The 24,024-nt window shown below is 39.1% G+C and overlaps 1 protein-coding gene across 2 annotated transcripts in view; it reads left to right on the top strand.

Annotated features, from left to right (window-relative positions):
- The window catches only part of FRMD3 (FERM domain containing 3), a 329,102-nt gene that overhangs the window by 199,679 nt on the left and 105,399 nt on the right, over positions 1 to 24,024 (top strand). For both annotated transcript variants that reach the window (XM_020966942.2, XM_020966943.2), the window contains one exon: positions 20,367 to 20,464. In XM_020966942.2, coding sequence (XP_020822601.1) covers positions 20,367 to 20,464 — 98 coding nt within the window. The remainder of the gene's footprint in view (positions 1 to 20,366; positions 20,465 to 24,024) is intronic.

Genomic DNA, 24,024 nt, shown 5'->3' with positions numbered 1-24,024 from the left:
AGAAAAGTGTTGTGTATCCATCAGTACAACTGTTAGAATTAAAAAATAATGTAGGAACTACAAATAATTTGAATTCTTATGATTTGAAGTGTTAACATTGAAAACATCTAGTCCTCCTTTATATTTGTAAAACAGTTTGCTACTTTATAATGATTGAAATGAAAACTTAAAAATAAGCAGGGCAATTTAACAATATTTATCTATTTTTGACCACCATTAAAGATAAATACACTATTAAAACTCCATTAGTATTAAGGAAAATGATCAAAGGAGCAGACTTAAGCTGACAAATAACTATAAAGAGTGAAAAAGACTTACTTGTTTGCTGTGATGAATCAAAGACTAGACTTTATATACTTTTATTCCTCTTTTTATGATCCTCATTCTTTTTCTTATTGAAGATTATCCTAGTATCCTGTTGCCTACCTTCATGTTTCTTTTCAATTTTGTAAAGTTCTTATTATGATCAAAAGTATGTGTTGTGTTATCCTTTCTACTACAAATCAGAATGCATAATTATACTTTGGTAGAGAATCAGTATTATTGTTGAAGTTTAGGGGTTAGGGGTGCTGTGACCCCAAAATCACAACACGCAGGTCCTACCTGAAAGAATGCAACTGAAGCCTTCTTTCAGCCAAAGACAAGGTTTATTAGAACAGCTGTCATATTGGGCAGACTCTTAAGGAGTCTGACCATTAGTGAGCTATTGGTTAGATTGTAAGAATCTGAGCCCCTTAATAGAGACAAGATGGACCTTATATATACACAGACTGTGGGAGGAATCTAGGAGTGGCCAAGTAGTTTGAGGTCACTGGAGGAGGTAATAGAATGCCTGGAACCTGGACCTCTAGGCCAAGGGAGAATGGAGCCTAGATAGGATTAAGGGGGGGAAGTGGCCATAGGGAAGTAAAACAGTGGAGGGCTAGGCTAGGTTAAGGGTAAGGGAGAATTGGGAGATTGGGTTTAGCCACAATGAAAGGCGAGGTGATGGGATTATAGCCTCAGGGGAATGCCAGAGATTTGGCCATGTGGGAAAGTCCAGAGTTTTTCCTTTCTGGGGTCCAGATCCCAACCCCATCATTATTAATGACGGCAGAGTTATTTTTAACAGATCTTCATTGTCTGTTAGTTAAATCTTTTGTATGGTGATTCGTTAAAAGTAGCATGTCTCTTACCTTTTTTGGTCTTGAGTTGTGAATTCACTCTAGAGGGCTCTCAGTGTGGAAATACTCTCCACCAATGCAGATCTACTGTTGATCTGAAATTTTTAGTGTTAGAAGTTTGCTTGCAGGTACAGAGAGGTCTGACTTGTCCTTGATCCCATAGCTAGTAGGTGTTAGAGACAGGTCTTAAACTGAGGTTATCCTGACTCCCAAGTCTAGCTTTCTACCCACCATACTTGCTGCCACTGTGTCTTTTGTTATATTATGGAAATGAGCATTTTGTACCCAAACCCACTTATAATTGAATGAGGAGCTCCAAAGTTCAGTGTGCAATGTGAAATATACAGGAATCCATGATTGTATTTAGAGAACACATATGAGCAACATGTGTGTTGTTAATAATTTGTTGTTGTCATTGTTGAACTTTATGTTACAGAGAGTTCCAGTCCTTATTTATCAAGAAAAATAATGTGAAATTGATTTTAACTGCTAAAATTGTTAAGGTGGAGGAAATAAATTGTGTTTGTGTTCAAGCATTTTAATTCCTCAGGAGATAACTTCTTGACTTTTGAATACATGTGATATGGGTTGGTTTTGTCTTCTTGAGTCTTAGAAGAAGAACACGTTGTGAACATTTTCAGAGTTCAGGCTGCAGTTGTGTGATTTTGGGCATGCAATTTAACCTGTTTGGTACTCACTCTCTTACTTTGTAAGACAAGGAGGTTATAGCTGAAGATCTTGAACCTCTTGAATTACAGTCTATAACTGAAGCAGAGGATAGATCTATTGTTTTGCAGTAGGCAATATGCTGCATCAAAGTGTCCATTATTAATGACCTTTCCTGAGTGCTAAGCATCTTACTTCTTATTAGAATTAGAATTATATCTGTCCAGAAGGGAGATTAGGGAGTGGAATGTGATTATTAAGTATAATGGAGAACTTTTCCTGCCAATTAGGTATGCTTAGCGTTTTAGAATTAGAATATTCTGCATTTTATTACCCAATTCTGTCGCAGACCTTTGTGAGTGACTGATATTTTCGTTAGTCCATACTGATCAAGGTAATTTACTTGTGAAAAGGGATGCTATCATTGCCTTGTTCCACAAGGACCTTGTGAGGATTGAGGAGGGAAATTGTTGAGAAATATTTAAAAGGTTTGAACTGATGAAAAGAAATAAGTGCCAAGTTTCATCATTCTGTAGTGATCAGGGCCATTTTCAAATCAAGAAGAGATTTGTGCTCTATCATTTTTACTTCTATAAATGACATTTTTTAATATAAAAGGAGGTATAGATGAAGGAGATATATGCTTTTGTACTTTTCCCAAAGGTATATACCATCATCTTGAAGGATATCTAGTGTCCAAATTAAAGGATTCCCTAAAGATGGGGAGGTCTTCCATATGCTTGTGTTTCCATGTAACATCATCCTGATCGCATTGATCCCTGGGACATTTTTTTTTCAGTCAAAGACAAGGTTTGTTAGAACAGCATCATATTAGCCAGACTCTTAAAGAATCTGTGCATTTGGCTAGGTTCTTAAGGAATCTGAGCAGTGGCTAGATTTTAAGAATTTGAGCATCTTAATGGAGACAAGATGGATCTTATATACAGAAAGACTGTGGGAAGGATCCAGGGGTGGCCAGTAAGCTGGAGTGAACAGAACATCTGGGACCTGGACCACATGACCAAGGGAAAATGGAGATTAATGGTGGGAAGTGGCTGGGGACGCCATAGGGAGGAAAAACAATGGAGGGCCAGGCTAGGTTAAGGGAAATAGAATTGGGAAATTGGATGTAGCCCATAACAAAAGGCCAGTAGATGGGATTATAGCCTCAGGTGAATGCCAAGAGATTTGGCCATGTGGGAAAGTCCAGGATTTTTTCTTTTTGGGGTCCAGATCCTATCTTCATCATTCCCCCATCAAACAAATGGGACCCAAATTCTTTTGGGGAAAGTGGCAAAGGTCTTGGCTTCCTGCTGGCAAGGGGTATAAGAGCTGTCCCTGACTCGAGGAGAAGGTTGACTGGAACCCAGCACAGGCTGCATCCTCCCTGGAACATTTTTGAGTATCCAAAATGAATTCATAATTATTCAAGAGTTTGTCCTAAGTATCCACACTATGAAAGTCAAATAGCCAAAGAATGTCTGTTGTTGAGACTGTGATACTCAAGTGAATGGGTGGAGTTGGCTCATAAATACACATATCTTAGATAAACACAACAGATGGAGTATGAGCTCATGGTCACAATTAAACAAGAAGAGAAAAGTAAGCTGGATTGCCTTTGAGAAATGGTGCAGTACTTTGTACAATACCTTATATATCTTTCTGTAACAAAGGGCCCTCCTTTTCTAAACAATAGTATTCTTCTGGTGATGTTGTTATGGCTAATGCACATAGAATATTATGTTCTCCAAAGAAATAAAGTTGAGGATCCTTGAAAGGACAAGAGAGAGGTAGTTTATGGATATGAATAGGCTGCACCATATTACCAATGAAGAATAGTGTGAGAGAAGAATGTACTCAGAGATATAATAGAGGAGAGAAAAGTAGGCTAGGGAGGTACCATGATGGAAAGAATGATGAATTTGGAGTCAGGAGCCTGGGAACTCATTATCTCAGGACCTCTGTTTCCTCATCTGTAAAATGGAGGTGTTGGATTTAATGATCTTTCAAGTCTCTTCTAACTCTAACTCTGTGATCTTATGTGGTGAGAATGAAAGGAATGCATAGACAGTCGTATACTCCACTCAGATTCACAAAATGCCAATAGAATGTGAGGGAATTCCTCTCCCCTCTTCCACATACCTCCTCTACCATCATATTGAATGGATGCATTCACAGGACATAGACAAGAGTCACATAGGATGAGAGGGGGCCTATATAGGTTGTATTCTGTATCATTAGAGGTAGCACTATATTGATAAGAGGTACATCCAAATATCAAGTTAAATTCACTTTTACTCTTTGTAGAGTTTTTAATTTCTCTTTAATGTTTAATCATGCAAATGAACAGCAGATTGGTATAGTGGGTAGAGCCTCCAGTCAGGATAATCTAAGTTTAAGACCTTACTCTTCATGCATACAGGTTGTGTCTTCTTGGGTTAAGTCATTTAACTTTAGCTTTGGGCATCTCTCTAAGACTATAAGTTGCCCATCTGCATTGAGTGAATGAATTTCCTTGCTACTGGCTCCCTTTATCAATGAAATCATAGATCCATACTAAAACAATAATGTGAATGATTGAAAGACCTAGTGGGGTTGGTGCTGTTTAAGTGGAGGCAGTACCCTTACCTCCACTGATGACATCAGAGTATTTCAGAGTATAAAAGTAAGTGTGTTGACGTATGCTAGCTCTGTACTTAAAGTTAGAAGTTGACTTGTACCTTTTCTAGCTAACAGTTAATTAGGTAATATAAATGACTTGAGTAAAGCAAATACCAAATTACTTGGCCATGTCCTAGGTACCCAAGGTACCTAGATACTATCTGTATTTATAAGGAAACTTAGTGCAGAAAATAAGTATTTATATCTTTCTCTGTGTGTGTATGTGTGTACATATTTTAAATTCACCCAAGGAGTGCTCAAGCATCTAGTATAATTTCTATATTTCTCTAAGTTGGTGCTCTAAGAAAATATAAAAGATAGATACTTCCTCTCTGGATCAGTTGAATTCTTAATTTTTTTTTTGTTTAGCTGTAACATAAAAGTTGAGATTGATTAAAGAACGTTCAAAAATAGAATTTTCATTTGAAATTTAATTTTTTATTCTGAACTTAATAAACACCCCCAAAATGAGAACTGCTACATACAAAGTAGAACACAAAAGAAAATTTATATAAAACCATGAATCTCTTGTCCATACTGCTTAGTATTTTTTAAAAAGTATATAATGAATTTAACATATTCAAAATGATCTTGCTATCTGTTCTTCCTTCTGTTTTCTTTTATCTACCTTAAAACATTTCATTGCCTCTCATTTTGTTCTAAGTTTTATTTGACATCACCATTGTTATTCTCTCCCCCTTACTTCAACCAACTGTCCCAATTGAATATGGAGGAAAAAATAAACTTGTAACATATAAGCATTGTTAAGCAAAATAAATCCATACCATGTTCATGTCAAAAAATGCATGTCTGTCTTCATAACCTGAGTCTGTCACCTTTCTGTCAGCAGATGGGCAATATGCTTCATTATAGGTTTTCTAGAGCAGGGCTTCTTAAACTTTTCCCACTTCCAACCACTTTTCGCATTCAGGCAGCTTTTATTGGTTGTGTGGCCCAAGGGTATGTGCAGTGCAACGTGTATATGCTTTATGTTCAGAACCAAGGCTGCAGTGACCATGCATGATGCAACATGGGCAAGTGCTGCCAGAAACACTGCAGATTCATTACATGTTGCACCTTCAGAAATCTTTTATTGTTCCCAAATTTTTCATGACCCCATGTGGGGTTTAAGAAGGGCTACTCTAGAAACATAGTTGGTTATTGCTTTGATCAGAGCTCTTAAATCTTTCAAAGTTGGTTGTTTTTCTTTTTAATGCCATAGAATTTGTTCTCTTGGTGCTGTTTTCTTCACTCTGTTTCAGTTCATACTTTCAAGGATTCTCTGATATTGTTTCTTTTGTCATTTCTTATGGCACAATCATATTTCATTATATTCACATACCCCAGTTTATTCAGTCATTCTCTAATTGATGGACACCCTTTAGTTTCCACATCTTTACTTTTGTCCTTTTTGTGTGTGTGCGCGCACATGTAAGTGTATATATCTAACCTTCCTTTGTGTGGTTCAGATAAAAGTAAGGTTCATCTGGTGCCTCTTCTCTTCACCTCTTCCTTTATGTTTGTATATTATTTTTGTCCATTCTGATTGTGAAAATAACATAATTTCCTTTCGTTTCTTTCTCCTTTACATAAAAGTATATTCCTTTTTATCTTCCCCCTTTTTCCCCCTCCTAAAACCCTCAAAACAGAATAAGTCCACCTTTAGGTTCTCTTCTTTTCTTATTTAACTTCTTCAATATCCTTAGAAGACATTAAGTTCTGAAAGGCTGTTTAATTCTTCTCCCATTGTAAGAATGTTAGCACTTTATCATCTTATATCCCCTTTCAGCTGCTCAAATGAATTTGCCTTTCTAAATTTTTCTTGAGACTTGTGTTTGCATTTTAGAGTCCTTGTAAAGCCATGATCTTTTCATCAGAAATATCTGTCCCTTATAAGACTATGCTTAACTTTGCAGGATATATTATTCCTGATTGCAAGCTTATCTCTTTTGCCTTTTGGAATCTTATATTCCAAGATCTTTTCTCATTTAAGGTAGAAGCTGCCATGTCTTGTTTGATCCTGAGTTTGTTTCTTTGGTGCTTGAACTTATTCTTTCTGGCTGCTTGCAATATTTTTGCTTTGATGTGGAAGTTCAGGATTTTTACAGTGACAGTCCTAGAACTTTTCCTTTTGGAGGAAAAAAAATAGATTCTTTCTAATTTCACTTTGTTATCTGCTTCTGATATATCTAGGAAGTATTCGTTTTGATTTCTTGAAATATAGTATATGGCCTTTAGAAAAAAATCATGGTTTTAGGTAGTTCAGTGTTTCTTAAGTGATCTATCCATGACTTGTTTCCCAGGTCAGTTACCACCTTTGATATTAGATACCTTATTTTTTCCCACCTAATAATCTTTTGATTTTATTCCACTATTTCTTATCATCTCATGGAGTAGTTGATTTCTGTTTAGCCCATTACAGTTTTCAGAGTCCAGTACTTGGGATAAAGTTTGCCACTTTTCTAAGCTTTTTATTCTTATTACAATACTTTCTTCCATAGTTTTTATTTAATTAAAAAAAAGTCTCTTGCTTCATTTCTTCTGGGTACTCATGTTGTACTTACAGAACATCCATTTTTCCCCATTGAGTCTCTGCTGGAGGTTGTTATGGAGTTACTTTCTCCTTCTAGGTTAGATTCTTAGCCATCATTGTCTCTGTTATTATGTCGTCTTGATTCTTGTGCTGATGTCTACTTCTTGGGGTTAGGCTCTGTGGACCTTGGGTGTTCAGAGCACTGGATATTTAAGGCCCTCTATACTGAAGCTGAAGCTTAAATACTTTGGTCACATAATGAGAAGACAAGACTCATTGGAAAAGATCCCGATGTTGGGAAAGATTGAAGGCAAAAGGAAAAGGGGGCAGCAGAGGATAAGATGAATAGATAGTGTCATGGAAACAATGGACATGAACTTGGTTAGACTTTGAGAGAGATAGTAGAGGATAGAAGGGCCTGGCATACTATGATCTATGAGATCACGAAGAGTTGGACATAATTAAGCAACTGAAAAAGAGAAAAACAAAGATGGTTTCTTGGGGCAGAGTACTAGCAAACTTTAAGACCATGGGCCTATGCTGTCCCAACTGAAGCACTGCCAGACCAGAGGTGCATTGCACTGGTCGTTGTTGCTTTAGGTCGCTTCCATCACCCAGGTTATAGGTTTCCAGGGGCCCTCAGGCTTTCTTGGGGGAGTCTCACACTCTTGTTGCCGTCAATACAGAACCTTGCAGGCTGCACACATCTCTAACTGCTCTCTGTTATCCTAGGAAGGTAAAGGGTTGTTTAGCTGAGCATAGCTGTTGAATTTCCCAATGGGTGGGTCTATTGTCTGTAGGCTTTGTGCAGGTGAGTGGAAGAAAGTCATTGTTACTTGATGAATTTTTTGATTGTTATTGCTATCTTTAGATTTTATGCTAATGTTGCGGATGTGAGAATTCTATCCAGGCAACCATCTTGAGTATTACTCTGTAAAATTATATATTCAAAGAAGCTGAAGTTCCTACTGGTTCCACCCAGCCAATAACGTTCTAAGCACTAATTGTTCTACGTGTGCTACAGTGTTCTAATAGCTAAGTACTCTAGGGGTAAGATGAAGTAAAGCTTTTGGCCAAGATTTGCTTTGAAGTTTAAAAGGAGATGAGGAAAAATATTTGTATATTTCAAAATACTTTACAGGTATGTCTAAAGATGGCAATTTTCTTGGCTTTGAAGCTGCTGAATCAGATGCTTTTTGTTGTTGTTTTTGTTGTTTAAATTTGTCAGTCATGGAAATAAAAAGTATGTGTGGCCTATCTCCCATGAAGTAATTAAAACATTATAAAAAGAAAAAAATTTGTAGCAGTCTGTCTTAGCATTATGTATGGATCTTTGAAACATTTTGGAAAAGAACCTAAAAGTAAAAATAATTTCAGCAAAATGAGTTTCCCCAAGACAAACAGTGTGTGACAGATGTATGATAGTAGTATGTACATATATCCTGTTACTTCTTATGTTTATGCACATGTATGTACAGATCAGCCTACTAACAAGCATTTACTAATTGTTTACTATTTGAGAGCATACTAGTAGGTGCAAATACAATGAAAGAAACAAAGAGCTTGCATTCTAATGGGGGAGGAAAATGTGAAGTGTATACAGAATAAAGATTAAAGAGAATAATGCAAATAAATAGAAAGTAGTTAAATACAAGATAGTGGGTGAGGGATGGCATTCACAGTTATGGGTGGATCCAGAAAGGAGATGCTTGAGCTGCACATTGGAAGAAGAGAAGAGCTCCATGAGGCAGAGGTGAGGAAGGCATGAATACATTCCTGGTTTGGGGGTATGGATGTCACGGGCTGGTGGTATACAGTTGTCTTATATCTGAGGTTGTTGAGTCTGTATATGATTACATCCATAATCTAAAGGCTACTTTCTTGAATCTGTATAACTTTCTGACATCAGTTAAATCTCCTGATTAGTCCATAACAGGCCAAAAAGAGCATAAGGGTCATAAATCAAGGACTTCCCAAAGTAATTCATCCATTTGTGTTTAGTTTATTCATTTGAACTTTCTGATAGTGTTTTTAATTGTTTTTTTCTTCTGAGTTCTCATAGTTATGTATTACAATGGTTATGGGGGAAGTTTAGCTCAGAGTAGTTTTTTTTAGCATCTAAATGGGTAAATCACTTACCTTGCCCGGGCCTCAGTTCCTCATCTGTAAAATGAGGGGTTTGGGCTAGAAGACCTTATGATCCTTGAAGTGCTCCGCTGTGTAAGGCCCACTATGGTCAGAACAGCATCCGTGGCCAGTAGATAGTTGTAAGGTCTGGAAGGTGGTTTCAGAAAGAGATTGGAGATAGATGGATAGGTTGTGGTTTGTCCTTTGTTCTTAAAGAGGACCATGACATCAGGAAGGTGAGGCCATGACATGCGAGTGACTTGGATGTAAGTGAGAGAGGCTGTGCAAAGTCACCAGCCTCACTTTCCCCTCTGGAGCCATCTGGGTTCAGTGGCAATATATAGATAAGGACAATTGGAGATGGCCCAGGATGCAGTGGGAGACCCTGGCCTTTTTAAGCTAAGGTCTTTAGTATTTATTAAGAGTGTATATGTGCCAGGCACTGTGCTAATGGAGGTGGGTTCATTAGATGAAATGATTTGTATTGAGAACTTCACAACTGCCCCTTTCTTAGAGTCTGAAGAAAAAAAATATTTAGAACAATTCAGAAATACTTGAAATGTTTCTATTTTCATGTTGTTTCATTGCTCTAGTATAAAATACGCACTTCTCTACTTGGTCTTTAAGGCCTGCCATGATCTGGCACCATCCTTCCTTTCTAGACTTATTTTGCATTATTCCCCCTTGTACACCATGTTCCAGTTTAACTGGACTGCTGTGCTAGAGGCTGCCAACACTCAGCATCCCCTCTCTCATCTCTGTGCTGTCACACAGACTGAATTCCTCTACCTGGAATATACTCTCTCTCTTCACTCTCATGTCTTGGAAGAATCATTAGCATCTTTCTAGTTTCAGGTGAGCTGCCACCTCCAGCATGAAGCCTTTCCTGATTCGCGCCCCCCCCCCATGCTTCATTTGTTCTGTCCATTCTCAAATGATCTTGTACTCACATGTCTTATTCCCCAGAAGAATGTAAGGCCCTTGAGGGCAGGGGCTCTTTTCACTTTCATCTTTGTATTCCTAGCATTTAGGACAGAGGCTTACATGTGGTAGGTGCTTAATAAATGTCTGAATGAATTGGTGAATGATTGGAGATCACTTGAACCTCTTATTGGCTTATTAAGGTCAGCTACACAAATATGGCTTATATTTGTTCCATTTTTGGTAACTAGCTCATCCAGAGAAGTTGGTCTGTGGCCTCACCATTTTCTCTCATTGTTTTTCCTGTTCTGTTTGTCTATATAGTGTGCCTATAGGCAAGCAGGCTGTGCAGTGGATAGAGTATTGGGCCTGGAGTCAGGAAGATGTGTTTTCCTGAGTTCAAATCTAGCCTCAGGCATTTACTAGCTGTGTGACTTTGGGCAAGTCACTTAACCTTGTTTGCCTCAGTTTCCTCATCTGTAAAATGAGCTGGAGAAGGAAATGGCAAATCACTTCAGTATATCTGCCAAGAAAACCCTAGTTTTCTTCTGCAGTTAGGGTAGGAGAACTTGTGAACTTGCTTTTAAAATATTTTGCAGAAAGTATTTCAATATATTTGATTTCCATTGTAATCCTCTGTATTCTATTTTATGCATTTGAATACTTTATTCTGAGAAGGGGTCTATTAACTTTCCCAAGGGGTACAAGACAGAAAAAAAGTTAAGACATCATTGAAAGTGGAACTCCAATGTGATTTTCTTTTCTCATCTTTCATGAAAACAAGTTTGTGGATTTATTATGGGAATGGGAGAGGGGATCTCAGTATACAATATTGGACCTCTTGACTATATTTGTTATAGGGAACTGAAGTGGAAACTTAATTTGTCTAGGTCATTCAATGAAAGCTCCTATTTGAAGTACTTTTCAGGTTACAGGGTACTTTAATAGAATTACGGGATTTGGATTTGAGAGGGAACCTAAAGATCATCTCATCCCTCTCCCTTATTTTACACATGAGGAAACTGAGGCCCAGTGAGGTTAAGTGACACATCCAGGGTCATACGAGTAGCAAATACTTGTATACATACATACATACATACAACAATCCAGTAAGCCTTTATTAATTTACTACTGTGTACAAAGTACTGGTAGTAATATAAAGAAAAAACAGTATCGCATTCTGCTGGGGGGAAGAGATAGGACACGTGAACAGATAATTATATATGTGAGCTATAATAAGAGGAGGAGAGAGCAAGCAGTAGCAACTAAGGGGATTGGGATCAACAGAGCCCATGTCTGAGAGGAACTATGGTGTTCAGCTCTGTTCCAATACAGTGTTGAATAATATTGGTGATGGTGAGCATCCTTGTTTCACACCTGATCTTACTGGGAGTGCTTCTAGCTTATCTCCATTACAAATAGTATTTTATGATGGTTCTAGGTAAATACTTTTTACTGATTTAGGGAAATATCCATTCATACCTCTACTTTCAAGTATTTTTTAATAGAAATGAATGTTGTACTTTATCAAAAGCCTTTTCTGAATCTTTTGATATAATCATATAATTTAAAAAACCTTTCATTATTGATATAATTTTTGCCTAAACTAACATACGTTCAATGCCATACATCCTCATCTTCACCCTGGTCATTTCTCCTGCTGAGAGTTTAATCCATCATTCATTCATTCAGTCAGAAAAGGTCTTCTGAGCTTTAAAGGCAATTAGGGATTCTAAACAGTGGAGAAGAGGAGGAGGTACATTCCAGGTATTAGGACCACCTTTGCAAATATATGGAGGTGGGAGATGGAGAGCTGAGGCCAAGGAGCCTCAGGTAGGTTAGTTTGACTTGAGCCTAGAGTACGTGAGAAGGAGCTGTGTTCAGTAAGTCTAGAAAGGTAGGCTGGGACCAGATGATGATGGACTTTAAATACCAAGCTGAATAATTTCTGTTTTACCCCAGGGGCTCTCACTGACATTTGTTGAAGAGGGCAGTCACATGGTCAGACTTCTAGTGGCAAAATCAGAGATGAAATGTGGATTTGATATTGAATTAATCCACCATGCCTCCCACATAATCTTCTTAATGTAATCCTTTGTTTTTTAATTTTCATTGCTTATCTTGTATTGTATGCTATGGCTATTTGTAATGATGTCACATTCCACCATATAGTGTACTTATTTGTGTGTGTGTGTAGCCCATGAGATCTAGAACCTTTGGACCACATGGACTGTGGATTAAATTGTGGCAACTTTTAATAGGAATTTACCTATCTTTGGCTTACTAGTTCAAAAACTGGGGACATCTGAAGTTAATTGAAATCTAGGTAGTCAGCTACAGACCCTAATAATAGATCTGAGACCAGGAGAAACATCAAAATAGACCATTTAATTGGGAAAGGAATAAATGGTAAATGGAAAAAAAGAAACAAATAACAATGCAACAAGAGGGATATAAGCACATATCCCTAAATGAGTTATGATATTAGTTTAGTCTCAAGAAGTTTAGGAAATTAGTTCCTCTGAGAGATTCCAACTCTGGCAGGTCAGGGCATAAAAAAGGTCCCTCAGCAGTCAGAATAAGGAATGGGAAATTTCCCTGAGTAGACACCCTTGCAGATACAGTGGCTTGACTTACCCTACACACAACTAATGGACTCATCTCTCCTTTAATGTAGTCATAAACTCTAGCAAACATCTTCATCGACCTCTATCTTCTTGGTAGGAAAATACTTATTCCCTTTGGGGGAAGGGTCAAGAGTGAAGCATTTATCAGCAAGCCTTTAGTAGGCACCTATTCTGTGCTGGGCACTGTGCTAGGTCTTGAGAGATACTATGGATACAAATGGAATTGTCCCTAATCGCCAGGTGAGGATATCTTTATATTCTCTTGGGCAAATAACATGTGCACATATATGCATATGCAAAATAAATAGCACAGTGCTTTGTACACAGTAGGCACTTAATATATGTTGGTGGTGGTTGTTCCTTACAATAGCCCTGTGAGCTAGATCAAAATCTTGCTAATTAGAGGCAGAGTTTTATATACTGTTTCCTCTTTAACAAAAACCTCTTTAAGTCAGAAAAATAGAGTCCATTTGGAGAAAGGTCAGTTCAGTGGGTAAAGCTATCGCATCATCATCTATTCTGGGAAGTAGGAGATTGATTTTGGATAATATGAAGGAGGCTGCTGCCAATGAAAGTTCTGCGGCCAGGTCATTCTCTCCCCAAATGCTAATGTATTTGAATTATGCTGGGGCAGAGGAGTGAATATTAGAGAAGTAGTCTAGTGTGGGGGAAGCTTGAGAGATCAGGAAATGATTAGTGGCCAGAGCTGGAAATGATCTGGCAAATGAAAACATGTCTTAAAGGATTGGGAGGGGTTATCTCCAAGGTCAGGAAGTCAACAGTTCTTAGGCCAGAAGGCCAGGTAATTTGAGTCAGGGTTATCAATCAGTTATTTAGTCAGTTAGCTTTTATTAAGTGACTTTGTGCCAGCCCCTGTGCTAAGTGTTATGGATCCAAAGAAAGGCAGAAGGCTGCCCTCAGGGAACTTACAATCTAATGGGAGACACAACATGTAAACAACTCTGTACAAACAAGTTATATACAGGATAAATTGAATATAATCAGTTATTATATAGAGAGGAGAGTCTTAACCATTAAGACATCGGTGAATAGAGGAATGGAAGTGAGTCTGAGTTGAGTTGAGGAAATGTTTGCCCTTCACCCTGTTTGATAATTCTTGAGAGAGTGTGGCCCAGTACCATTAGGTGTTCATAAGGGACGTTTGCAGCTAAAAGGAACATTTTTGTTGTTGTTCAATCAGGTCTGACTCATTATGACCCCATTTGAGATTTTCTTTTCTTTTCTTTTTTTCCATTTTTAGGCAATTGGGGTTAAGTGACTTGCCCAGGGTCACACAGTTAGTAAGAGTTAAGTGTTTGGTCTGAGTTCAAATTTGAACTCAGGTCCTCCTGACTTCAGGGCCAGTACTCTATCCACTGCGCCACCTAGCTGCCCCTTGGGATTTTCTTGACAAAGATACTGGAATGATTTGCTGTTTCCTTCTCCAGCTCATTTTATAGATGAGGAAATTGAGGCAAACAGGGTGAAGTGACTTGCCCAGGGTCACACAGCTATTAAATATCTGAAGCCAGATTTGAACTCAGGAAAAGTCTTCCAGATGCCAGGCTGGGCCCTTTATCCACTGCACCACCTGGCTGTCCAAAAAGGAACGTTGGAGGCCCACATATTTATCTCGATTCTGAGAGGACAGTGGTAGTTCTGGAATCAGAAAACCTGGATTCGTGTTTTGTTTCTGACATTGCCTTTGACCTTGGACAAGTCTCACGTACCTTATCTGTAATATGAGAGGTCTGGGCTAGATAGATAGCCTCTGAGTTTCTATATCCTTTACGTCTCTAAAACTATGGTCTTATTATGATCCGTGTGATTCCAGGGAGTTATATGGTGAACTGAACAATGGTTCTGTGAAAGCACAGCTCGATGCACTCCATTCCCCTTCCTTGCAGCAAAATAAAATAATAAAAACAATAGCTAGCTGTTATATAGTGCTTTAAGGTTTGCCAAGCAGCGTTATAAGTATCACCTCATTTTATCCTCACAACAGTTCTGGGAAGGAGGTGCTATTATTATTCCTGCTTTGCAGATGAGGAAACTGATTGAATGACTTGCCCAGAGTCACACATGTAATAGGTGTCTTAGGTGGGACTTGAATTCAGGTCCTTCTCAACTCCAGGTCCAGAACACTATGCCACCTAGCTACCTAGCCCTTGTGGCAGCTTGGAGGAGTATCCATCTGATGAATATTCATTGGGTATAAAAGTGCCATTATACATCACTTTACTTAGAAAATGCAACTTGGAAATAAATACTAGCCTGAATGAGTGGTGATAATTCAGACAGGTAAGAATTCCATGCATTTAATTCCTATGTCTTGTTCTCATACCTTTAGTTTAACAACTTCTGTTGTCTTTTTTTTTTGGTGAGGCAATCAGGGTTAAGTGACTTGCTCAGGGTCACACAGAGCTAGTAATTGTCAAGTGTCTGAGGCCAGATTTGAACTTAGGTCCTCCTGGCTCCAAAGCTGGAGCTCTATCCACTGTACCACCTAGCTGCCCCTTAATTTAATAACTTTTAAAAGAGTCAGTGCAGTCATTTATCTTATATGTCTCACAGACGTCATCATCATCATCTCTGGCAAATACACTACTTATTAAGCTCTCATAGGCAAAAGGAGCTGGTGAATTAGAATGACAAATGGACATAGTATGATCAAGTATGTTCCATCAGCCCTCAGACAGATGGCAGGCCAATGGTGGACCACCTCTTAAGGTCCATTGGGCCCATACTTTTCTGTTCTATTTTGTTTAAGACAGTTTAGTGCAAGATTGAATTTTAGAAGTCAAATCATATTTCATGTATTGGGAAATTTTTTTTAAAGCAAAGATTAGTTTTCTTTTTTATTGATGCCTTTTGTTTTTCCATTACATTCTGAATATACTTCTCTGTCATTCCCTACCCAGCAAGCCTTCTCTTGTAACAAGCAACATATACAACATTCTACAGCTGTTGTCTTCCATCTTACCAATAAAAAGAGATATATGTAGAAATATTCTTTTTTTTTTTACAAATAAATAATAATCATCCTCTAATTTCTTTTTGGTAAATATTTTTTTTTCTTAAAACAAGCTTGCTGAAAACAAATATATCTGTTCAAAGCTGGAACATGTATTCTGTTCATCAGTTAATTTCTATCTAGCTCAGAGACTATAATTATAGCAAGTCTCCAGTTTATTTGCCCAAGCTCAGATTGGTGTTGTCCTATCTGCCACCCAGGGGCCAACTCCCCCTCCCTCCCCACTGCTGTTACATAGTACTGACCTTCCCTTCTTCCTCCCCTCTGTGGACTTCACTGTATGGTTATCTCTTTACCCTCCACCCTTCTCCTTACTATCATCCTTCTTCCCCTTGCCAGTTCAATTCAGAGCAAGGTCTAGATAGCCAGGGGAAGGTGAAGTTGATGAGCATTTATTAATTTACTTAAATTACTAAATTACTTAAATTACCAAATTAATTAATTTACTCTGTGCCAGGCACTGTGATAAGTGCTGGGAATAAAAAAATACAAGCAAGAAGACAGTTCCTGCCCTCAGGAAGCTTACATTCTTATGGGGAAGACAGCAAAGGGTGAGGGGCAAAAGGGTCATGGAAGACAAATCTGGAGAGTCAGGCGCGGAGCCCACAGAGGAGTGAAGGAGTGAGTGTGGTTGGCCTTGGCACTTTCCCAGAATGGAAGAGAAAGGATAACTTTTACTCCTCTTCCACACTCCTTCTGCTTCTGCCCCTCCCTCTAAATCTCCTAGGCTCCTTTGACAAAGTGCTCATTGTAGGCACCAAAGCTGGGTTTTGCTTTGAGATGTAACTGAATTGTAACTTTACTATGTTATGTCCCCAAAGATCCATAATTATTACGTATGTGTTCTTTACTTGAGAAAAGAAAAGTTGGGTTTGGTATGTTGGTGCAGTTTCATCGTTTTGTTTTGTTTTGTTTTGTTCAGTCATTTTAGTCATGTCTGACTTTTTGTGACCCCATTTGGGATTTTCTTGGCAAAGATACTGGAATACTTTGCCATTTCCTTCTCCAGCTCATTTTACAGATGAGAAAAATGAGGCCAACAGGGTTAAGTGACTTGACCAGGGTCACACAGCTAGTAAGTATCTGAGGTCAGATTTGAACTCAGATCTTCCTGATTCCAGGCCCAGCCCCTCTATCCACTGTGCCACCTAGCTGCCTCATTTGTTATTGTTAGTAGGTAGTAAAAACCTCTAAAAAATAAAAACTCTTGGAATCAGATTATGTGCTTGATTTAGGAACAGGATGATATGTACTTTTTGCTATAGGCCCCAGGAGAGAACCATCGGTTGGAAATAAGAGATGCACCAATCTCTGGAAGCCCAAGGAAGTTAAAAAAAGGGGTGGGGGAGGGATGAACTCAGAGCTCAAAGCAGAGTAGTGGTACAGTGGAAAAGATGTTGGATTTAGTGTCAGAGGTACTGGGTTCAAATCTCAGATCCTTATCTACCACTTGTGACCTTGGACATGTGATTTAACTTTACCTCTCTCTGTCTCAGTTTTCTGAGCTGCAAAATGGATTTTGGATGGTGGATTAGGTTTTTTCTAAGGTTCCTTACACTTTTAGATCTATGATTTATGACCTATGTGGTCCCTAGCAATTTACACTGGTAGGAGGACTTAACTCCCACTTTCCAATGATACCTCACTCTTTAACCATCTGGAGTATCCTTTCTCTTACTCTTTCCCCTTTCCCCCTCACTTCCATAATCCCCCTTTATCTATCCCCCCTCCCCCCCCGAAAATCTCCTTCCCTAGTGGAGGCATTACCAGTGACCTGGAGCTTTCTCATTGCATAATGGAACCAGGGAGGGAACACCTAATCCCACTCAAGAGGTGGTGAGGAAATGTAGTCCTGGCATCCCAAGATGGAATTCTTAGTGCATTTTCCTGTTGAAATATTACTATGTATTATGGTTAGATTGTAGGATAGTATTAGTATGGGCTTGGTTTATATGGGGGACATGCCTTCCAGGTTGCAGACAACTTAAAAATGAGATTCTGCAGGCAACCAGTCATAACATGGGACCATGTATTCTTTGTGAAGTCTATAAAACCTCCTTCTTTGAAGAAATTTAGACTGTTTAATTATTTAATTAATAATTGCTTCTTTCATTCAACAGCTGCTTATTCCATACCTCCTGTGTATGGTACACTGATAAACATTTGTTCATGGCAAGTTAAATACAGTCTTATATGGAGGGTGGAGGCTAGACAAGTTAGCTTTTCCAAGTCCCCTGGCTTCTAGAGAAGAAACAGCTATTTTAATACTATTCATTAATATATAAAGTCAGTTCTGTTTCAAGTTATGTTAGGACCCAAAGTTCAGTGGAAACAGAGCTCATGTTATATAGAGAAAACTGAGCCTTACGGTTGTGAAAGAAGATGAATATTTTATAGACGCCAAACTTTTTGTCTAGTCAGAAACAGAGGGATATTTGTTCTTTTGTTTTTCCAAGTAAGATAAAATTGCAAATGAAAACTCCACAGTAGACTGTGTAAATGGAAAAGAACTGAGCGGAACAACCTGAAAAGAAACAACATTAGACACAAATATTGGCCATGCTGTTTGTACAGATAATGGTGTGACTAACTTATCTTTGGAGGAAGGTAAGTTGAGTAACAAAGACCAACAGCTTCATAGGTGGAATTGTAGAAATGGCATTGGGAAGGAGCAGGGCTTTTCACTGCATTGATATGTGGATAAATCCAAGACCCATAAACAATTCAGACAAATGTGATAGAAGTATAGCCAACTCTCAATGACCTTCCTAACTACTACTACTACTTCTTCTTCCTCTTCCTCCTCTTCTTCCTCTTCCTCCTTCTTCCTCTCTCCTTCTCCTCCTCCTCTTCCTCCTCTCCTCCTCCTCCTCCTCTTCCTCCTCTCCTCCTCCTCCTCCTCCTCCTCCTCCTCCTCCAGGCAATGGGCTTAAGTGACTTGCCCAGGGTCACACACCTAGTCAGTGTTACATGTCTGAGGTCAGATTTGAACTCAGGTCCTCCTGACTCCAGGGTCACTGCCCTAGCCACTGCACCACCTACTTGCCCCCCTAACTACTTCTAAGGGCAGTGGGGGTCACCTATGGTTGTGGTCTTCTAGCAGGGTGATGCTGTGGGACAATTTGTGCCTTGAAATTTCTGGCTTTTAACCCTTTGGCTCATTTAGCAGTCCCTTGGAATGCAGAAAACTCTCCCTTTCTCTTCTTGGCTTGCAGTATTATCTTTCTTAATACAACAGGATGTAAACTGAGTGACCCACATGGAGAGTGTTTGCTTAGGAAATGTCCTGCTGCTTCCTACTTCTGAAAGCATTTATATTTCAAATGTAGTGTGAGTAGCAGATAGATTAACAAATTTTCATCTGCTCCCATCAGGTTAACATTCCTGCAGTGCTTCCTAGGAGGTTATGGGCAGTGACCCCACTGTGATATTTTGGGTCATCCTGGCATAAGAATCTATATCAGGGGTGGGGAACCTGTGGCCTTCTAGGTCCTTGGGTGTGGCCTTTTGACTCAGTCCAAGTTTTACAGAACAGATCCTCTTACTAAAGGGGATTTGTTTTGTGAAGTTTGGATTCAGTCAAAGGGGCTGCGCTTGAGGGCCGTATGTGGCCTGGAGGGTGCAGGTCCCCCGCCCCTGGTCTATATAATCCTCTTTTAGGTACTTCCTTAGTTTTAAGAGATATAGTCACACAATAGCAGGTTTGTTCATGTTCGACCACGTTACCATGTAGTAAAGGTTGCTACAATTTCAAAGCCAAATCTGCTGCTTTGGGGTGCCGTGCTCTTTGCATGGACTCTAAGACTTATCCCACACCTCAGGAGCTGAGCCATGTTCTCCAGAGGCTCGAGTTGAAATGGGCTCCCTTTAAAATGACAGCGGTGATCTCTAGAGATTTTTGGTGTTGAAATACATGACCCCAGATGCTCAAATCTTGAAAAGGGAGATGTTAAGCCAGACTCTCCTGTTGCCTGGCCATGCTCTGGTTATGTTAAGTCTGGATTTGTTAGCAAGATGATTAACTCGAGGTCACAACCAGACCGGTCACTAAGTTGACAGGTTAGTGGCCTAAAAGCATGTTATTGCTAATGGTAGCTGATAAAACAGGATTGTGTGATCAAGGGAGCTTTTACTATGGAAAGGACAGGGGATAGCATTCACTAAGACGAATAAGATGCGTGCTTGTTCTCAGTGAGTACTTTTTTTTCCAGGCCTTTTTTCTATTTGAAGGACTAACGTGTAAGTGGGTCATAATTTCATCTTGTCTTGCGGACGGCTCTGAGGATGCTGCATCATTTGTTGTATACAAGTTCAGCTGAATGAATGGAGCTGCCAGGGCCTGTTGGGAGCTTTCCTAATTAACTCTTAGCTGGCTGGACACGCTCATCTTTTGTTCACTGTTCTTAGGAGACTTTGAAAAGGCAGAGTACTTAACTATCTTCTTTGGGAGTTCAACGGATCTGCTTAATCACAAACTGTTAAGCTTTTCCCGATCCAAAAGTTCCTCCATCCCCAATAGTTAATTCTTCTGATTAGGGCTTGACGTATCTTAAATGACTGTTCAGAAAATTGGTACAACCCTAGTACGACAAGTAAATGAAAAACATGCAATTTTTTCCCCTCTTGTATTGCAGGTACCTTTTATATTTGCAAATTAAAAGAGATATTTTCCATGGTCGTCTGCTCTGCTCCTTTACAGATGCCGCCTACCTGGGGGCTTGTATTGTTCAAGGTAAGTGTAAGACCTGTAATATGGTAAAAAGGAACTCATGCTCCCTTGCCTGGCCCTCCCTCCCCACCACATTTGTTGTCAATTAAGAAAAGAGCAAAAGGGCTGGAGGGTTTTTTCCAGGATTCATTCAGTTGTCCCCTATCCCTCTTTAGTTATGCATGAGAACTCTGAACTGGAGCAGAATCGATGACAAGTCCATAATTATACTGGAAAACCTAAAGGCTTTGTTCCCTTTGAGAACAGGGGGAACTCCCAGCAGAATGTTCTTCTCCGATTACTTCTTCTTCTTCACATTTATTAATTTTTAAAATTAAATTGAATTAATTTTATTTTAATTAGTTATTTTTAATTTAATTTAAAAAATTAAATAACACAAGCATTTTCATAACATACTACAATAAAAAAGATGATTGCACATGAAACCACAAATTCACTATGTACAGTGTGCTATTCCTTGTAAATATACAACAAAGTTATTGTGTAAATTTCCTTCTCCCCCTATTTTCCTTTTTTGTACTCCACCCTCTCCCCTGCCACCTCAGAAATGGCTACCATTAGACACAAATAGGTATATATGTTATATATAATATATATGTAAAATTATTCTATACATACTTCTATTTATCAATTCTTTCTCTGGCTATAGATGGCATGTTTCTTCATATATCCTTTATGGTTACTTTGGGTATCTGTAATAGTCAAGATGACTTATTCACTCGAAGTCATTCTTAAAACATTACTGCTGTTACTATATATACCATGTTCTCTTGGTTCTGTTCATTTTGCCCTTCATTATTTTGTGCAAGTCTTTCCATGTTTTTCTAAGATCATTGACCTCATCGTTTCTTATAGAACAATAATATTGCATCACAATCACATACTATAGCTTGTTCAGCTGTTCCCCAATTGATGGGCATCCCTGCAATTTCTGTTTCTTTGCCACCCCAAAGAGAGCTTCTATAAATACTTAGAATATGTAGGTTCTTTTCCTTTTCCCCTAATCATCTTTGGAAACAGACCTAGTAATGGTATTGTTGGATCAAAGGATATAAACAGTTTCATAATTCTTTGGGCATAATTCCAGATTGCTCTCTAAAATTGTTGAATCAGTTCACAATTCTACCAACGATGAATTACTATCCTAACTTTTCCACATGAGTTACTTTTAAGAAGACGAGGAAGGCACTGAACAGTATACTGAATCTAAGGATTCAGTAGCATCTGCTAGTGCTTTGGCATCTCCTAGGTAGAAGCAGCATATGCTTTGCAGCCTCAAACTTCTGCCTGGCACCTTCTTATGTTGAATTAGTGGAGGGGACATGGTCAATATCTTCCAGTGCTTCTATGGCCTTTGTGACTGGCAATCCGTTGCTGTCAATACTGACAAATGGGATGTTCAGCTAGATTTTTCCTGGTTCAGGGCAGTTAGTATATTTTAAAAAACAATCAAAATGGTTGCTAGCTGATTTAATCCTGATTGACAACTGCCTGCCAGTTAAATTGGTGGAAGGAGGGAGAAAGGTGTATTCTTTTCATCTTGTGTTTTTATTGTTCCTTTAAGAATTTCTGGGTCTTAGTTAAGACCAAATTCCTGAATGTGACATTGAGGCATGACCGTTGAATACCAATCTGGACTATGAAACCTATCTACTAGACCAGTGCTATTCTTTAAAAATAAGTCCATTCAAAATAAAGTGAGTTCTGGCCATGAGCCACCCACTGTGGTCAAACGTCTCTGCTACCTCACAAACTGGAGTTAGAATGTCTCCCCCTTTCATTTGGGCAGAACTTTGATGTGAGAAGTTAGTCAAACATTTGGTGAGCCCTTCCTTTTAACTATGCTCTGAGTTGAGTGGATGGATATCTACTCTGTGGCTTTGTCAGAAGAGTTCACCAGGGGAGGTCCAAGGGTCAGGGCTTATACAAAGAGAACACCTAGTGAAGCATTTTTTCTTGATCAAAAATAGAGTCACACTTAGTTCATTGATTTTTCTGCTTAGGAATGAGCAAGCATCTGGGTATCTAGAGAAAATGATGCCATAGTTATCCCAGTGTTTCCTTCTGGATGTTTTTTGTAACGAAAGAGGAGGTTTGAGGGAAGCCAGTCCCTGGGAGTTAGTGGTGATCTATTGCTATGGTGAAGTTTCCTGTGGCTAAGCTAAGGGACCAAGTTGCACTTCTTCGTTCCCTGGAGTCCAATTGAAAAGACAGCTGCAGGGTCAGTCTGGGAGGACACAGGTGATCCAGTCTCATGGAACGTGAATCTTAATGATATGTTTATAAGCTGAGGAAGAGTGTGTGTGTGTGTGTGTGTGTGTGTGTGTGTGCGTGCGCATAGGTATGTGTGTGTACCCAGGAACTCTAAAATAGGAGAATGATTAGATTAACTAATTTAGTGTCAGTCAAGGTCCAGTCTGCATATAGTGCCTCGTACTTGTATTGGCTCCACTAAGGAAGATGCGATAGTCATTGCGCTACTAAGAGAACAGCTTAGATATTCTTGTCCAGTGTATCACTACCATGATCACCTATCCCATTTTGTGAGGGGAAATCTCAGCCGTGTAAAAGAGTAGTTTTGGCCTGATTCTCAGGTGCTGTATAGCTCTGAAAGGAATCCTGAGGGATTTTCTCCCCCTTCTCTCCTCCCCTGGCAGCAACCAAAGAGTCAGAATCAGATTTTGGCTGAGGTTTCAGCACTGATGAAGATATCCTGGTTCAAGGCACTAGTAAAAAGTGCAGTGTTAAAGTGAAAAATAAGAGGTCTGCTTCTGATGGAATCCTAATAAAGCTGCCCTTGAATCGAGGCACTGGGCAACATCCGTCTTATGGAGATGGTACAACCTATGGAGATGCTTCAGTGAAGATCCTTCATTCAAGCTGCTTGAATTCTCCAGAGACTGAGATAGGTCATACTTTGCAGATACATTGTGTTACAGGGAGAATATTGTTTAAATATATTTGTAAGTTCAAAATAATATGGGCCTTTGTTTCAGGGAGAAGTTTGGGAGCATTAACTACAATGAACAGTTTTCCCAAGGCCATTTGGGATACCGTAGAGTAGTGTTTAGGGCACTGAACTTGGAGTCATAAAGGCCTATCCTGCTGTAAACGCTTACTAGCTATGTGACTCTGTGCAAGTCACTTAGCCTCTCTATGCCTCAGTTTCCTCATCTGTAAAATTGAGGAGTTGGCCTCTTGTTTCTAAGATCCTAGAAGGGACCTATCATATGATCCTCATCTTTTTCAATTCTTAGCCCAGTTCATGGTCCAATCTGACTCAGCAAACACTTAGGACGTAACTACCATAGGCAAGCTATTTTGGTAGGCATTTGTGATACCAAAAAAAAAAAAAAAGGAAAATAATCCGTTTGTAGTGACACTCAAGATCCACATACTGTTAGATCAACTTATTGGGCTGCCCACTCTATCGCATGCCATTTTCTGGACCATAGGCAGATGTCAGTCTCTGAATGTTGCAGGTTACCCCGAGGGCAGCTCACTATTGGTGATGGATTTCCACTTATTATCAGTGGAGGAGTGGGGTCAAAGATATCAAAGAC

This window comes from Phascolarctos cinereus, unplaced genomic scaffold (assembly GCF_003287225.1).
Source record: "Phascolarctos cinereus isolate Bilbo 61053 unplaced genomic scaffold, phaCin_HiC Scaffold_4;HRSCAF=312, whole genome shotgun sequence".
In the NCBI taxonomy this organism is placed as follows: domain Eukaryota; kingdom Metazoa; phylum Chordata; class Mammalia; order Diprotodontia; family Phascolarctidae; genus Phascolarctos; species Phascolarctos cinereus.
Note: the sequence above shows the minus strand (reverse complement) of the source record. Positions and strands in the feature narration are given on the sequence as shown.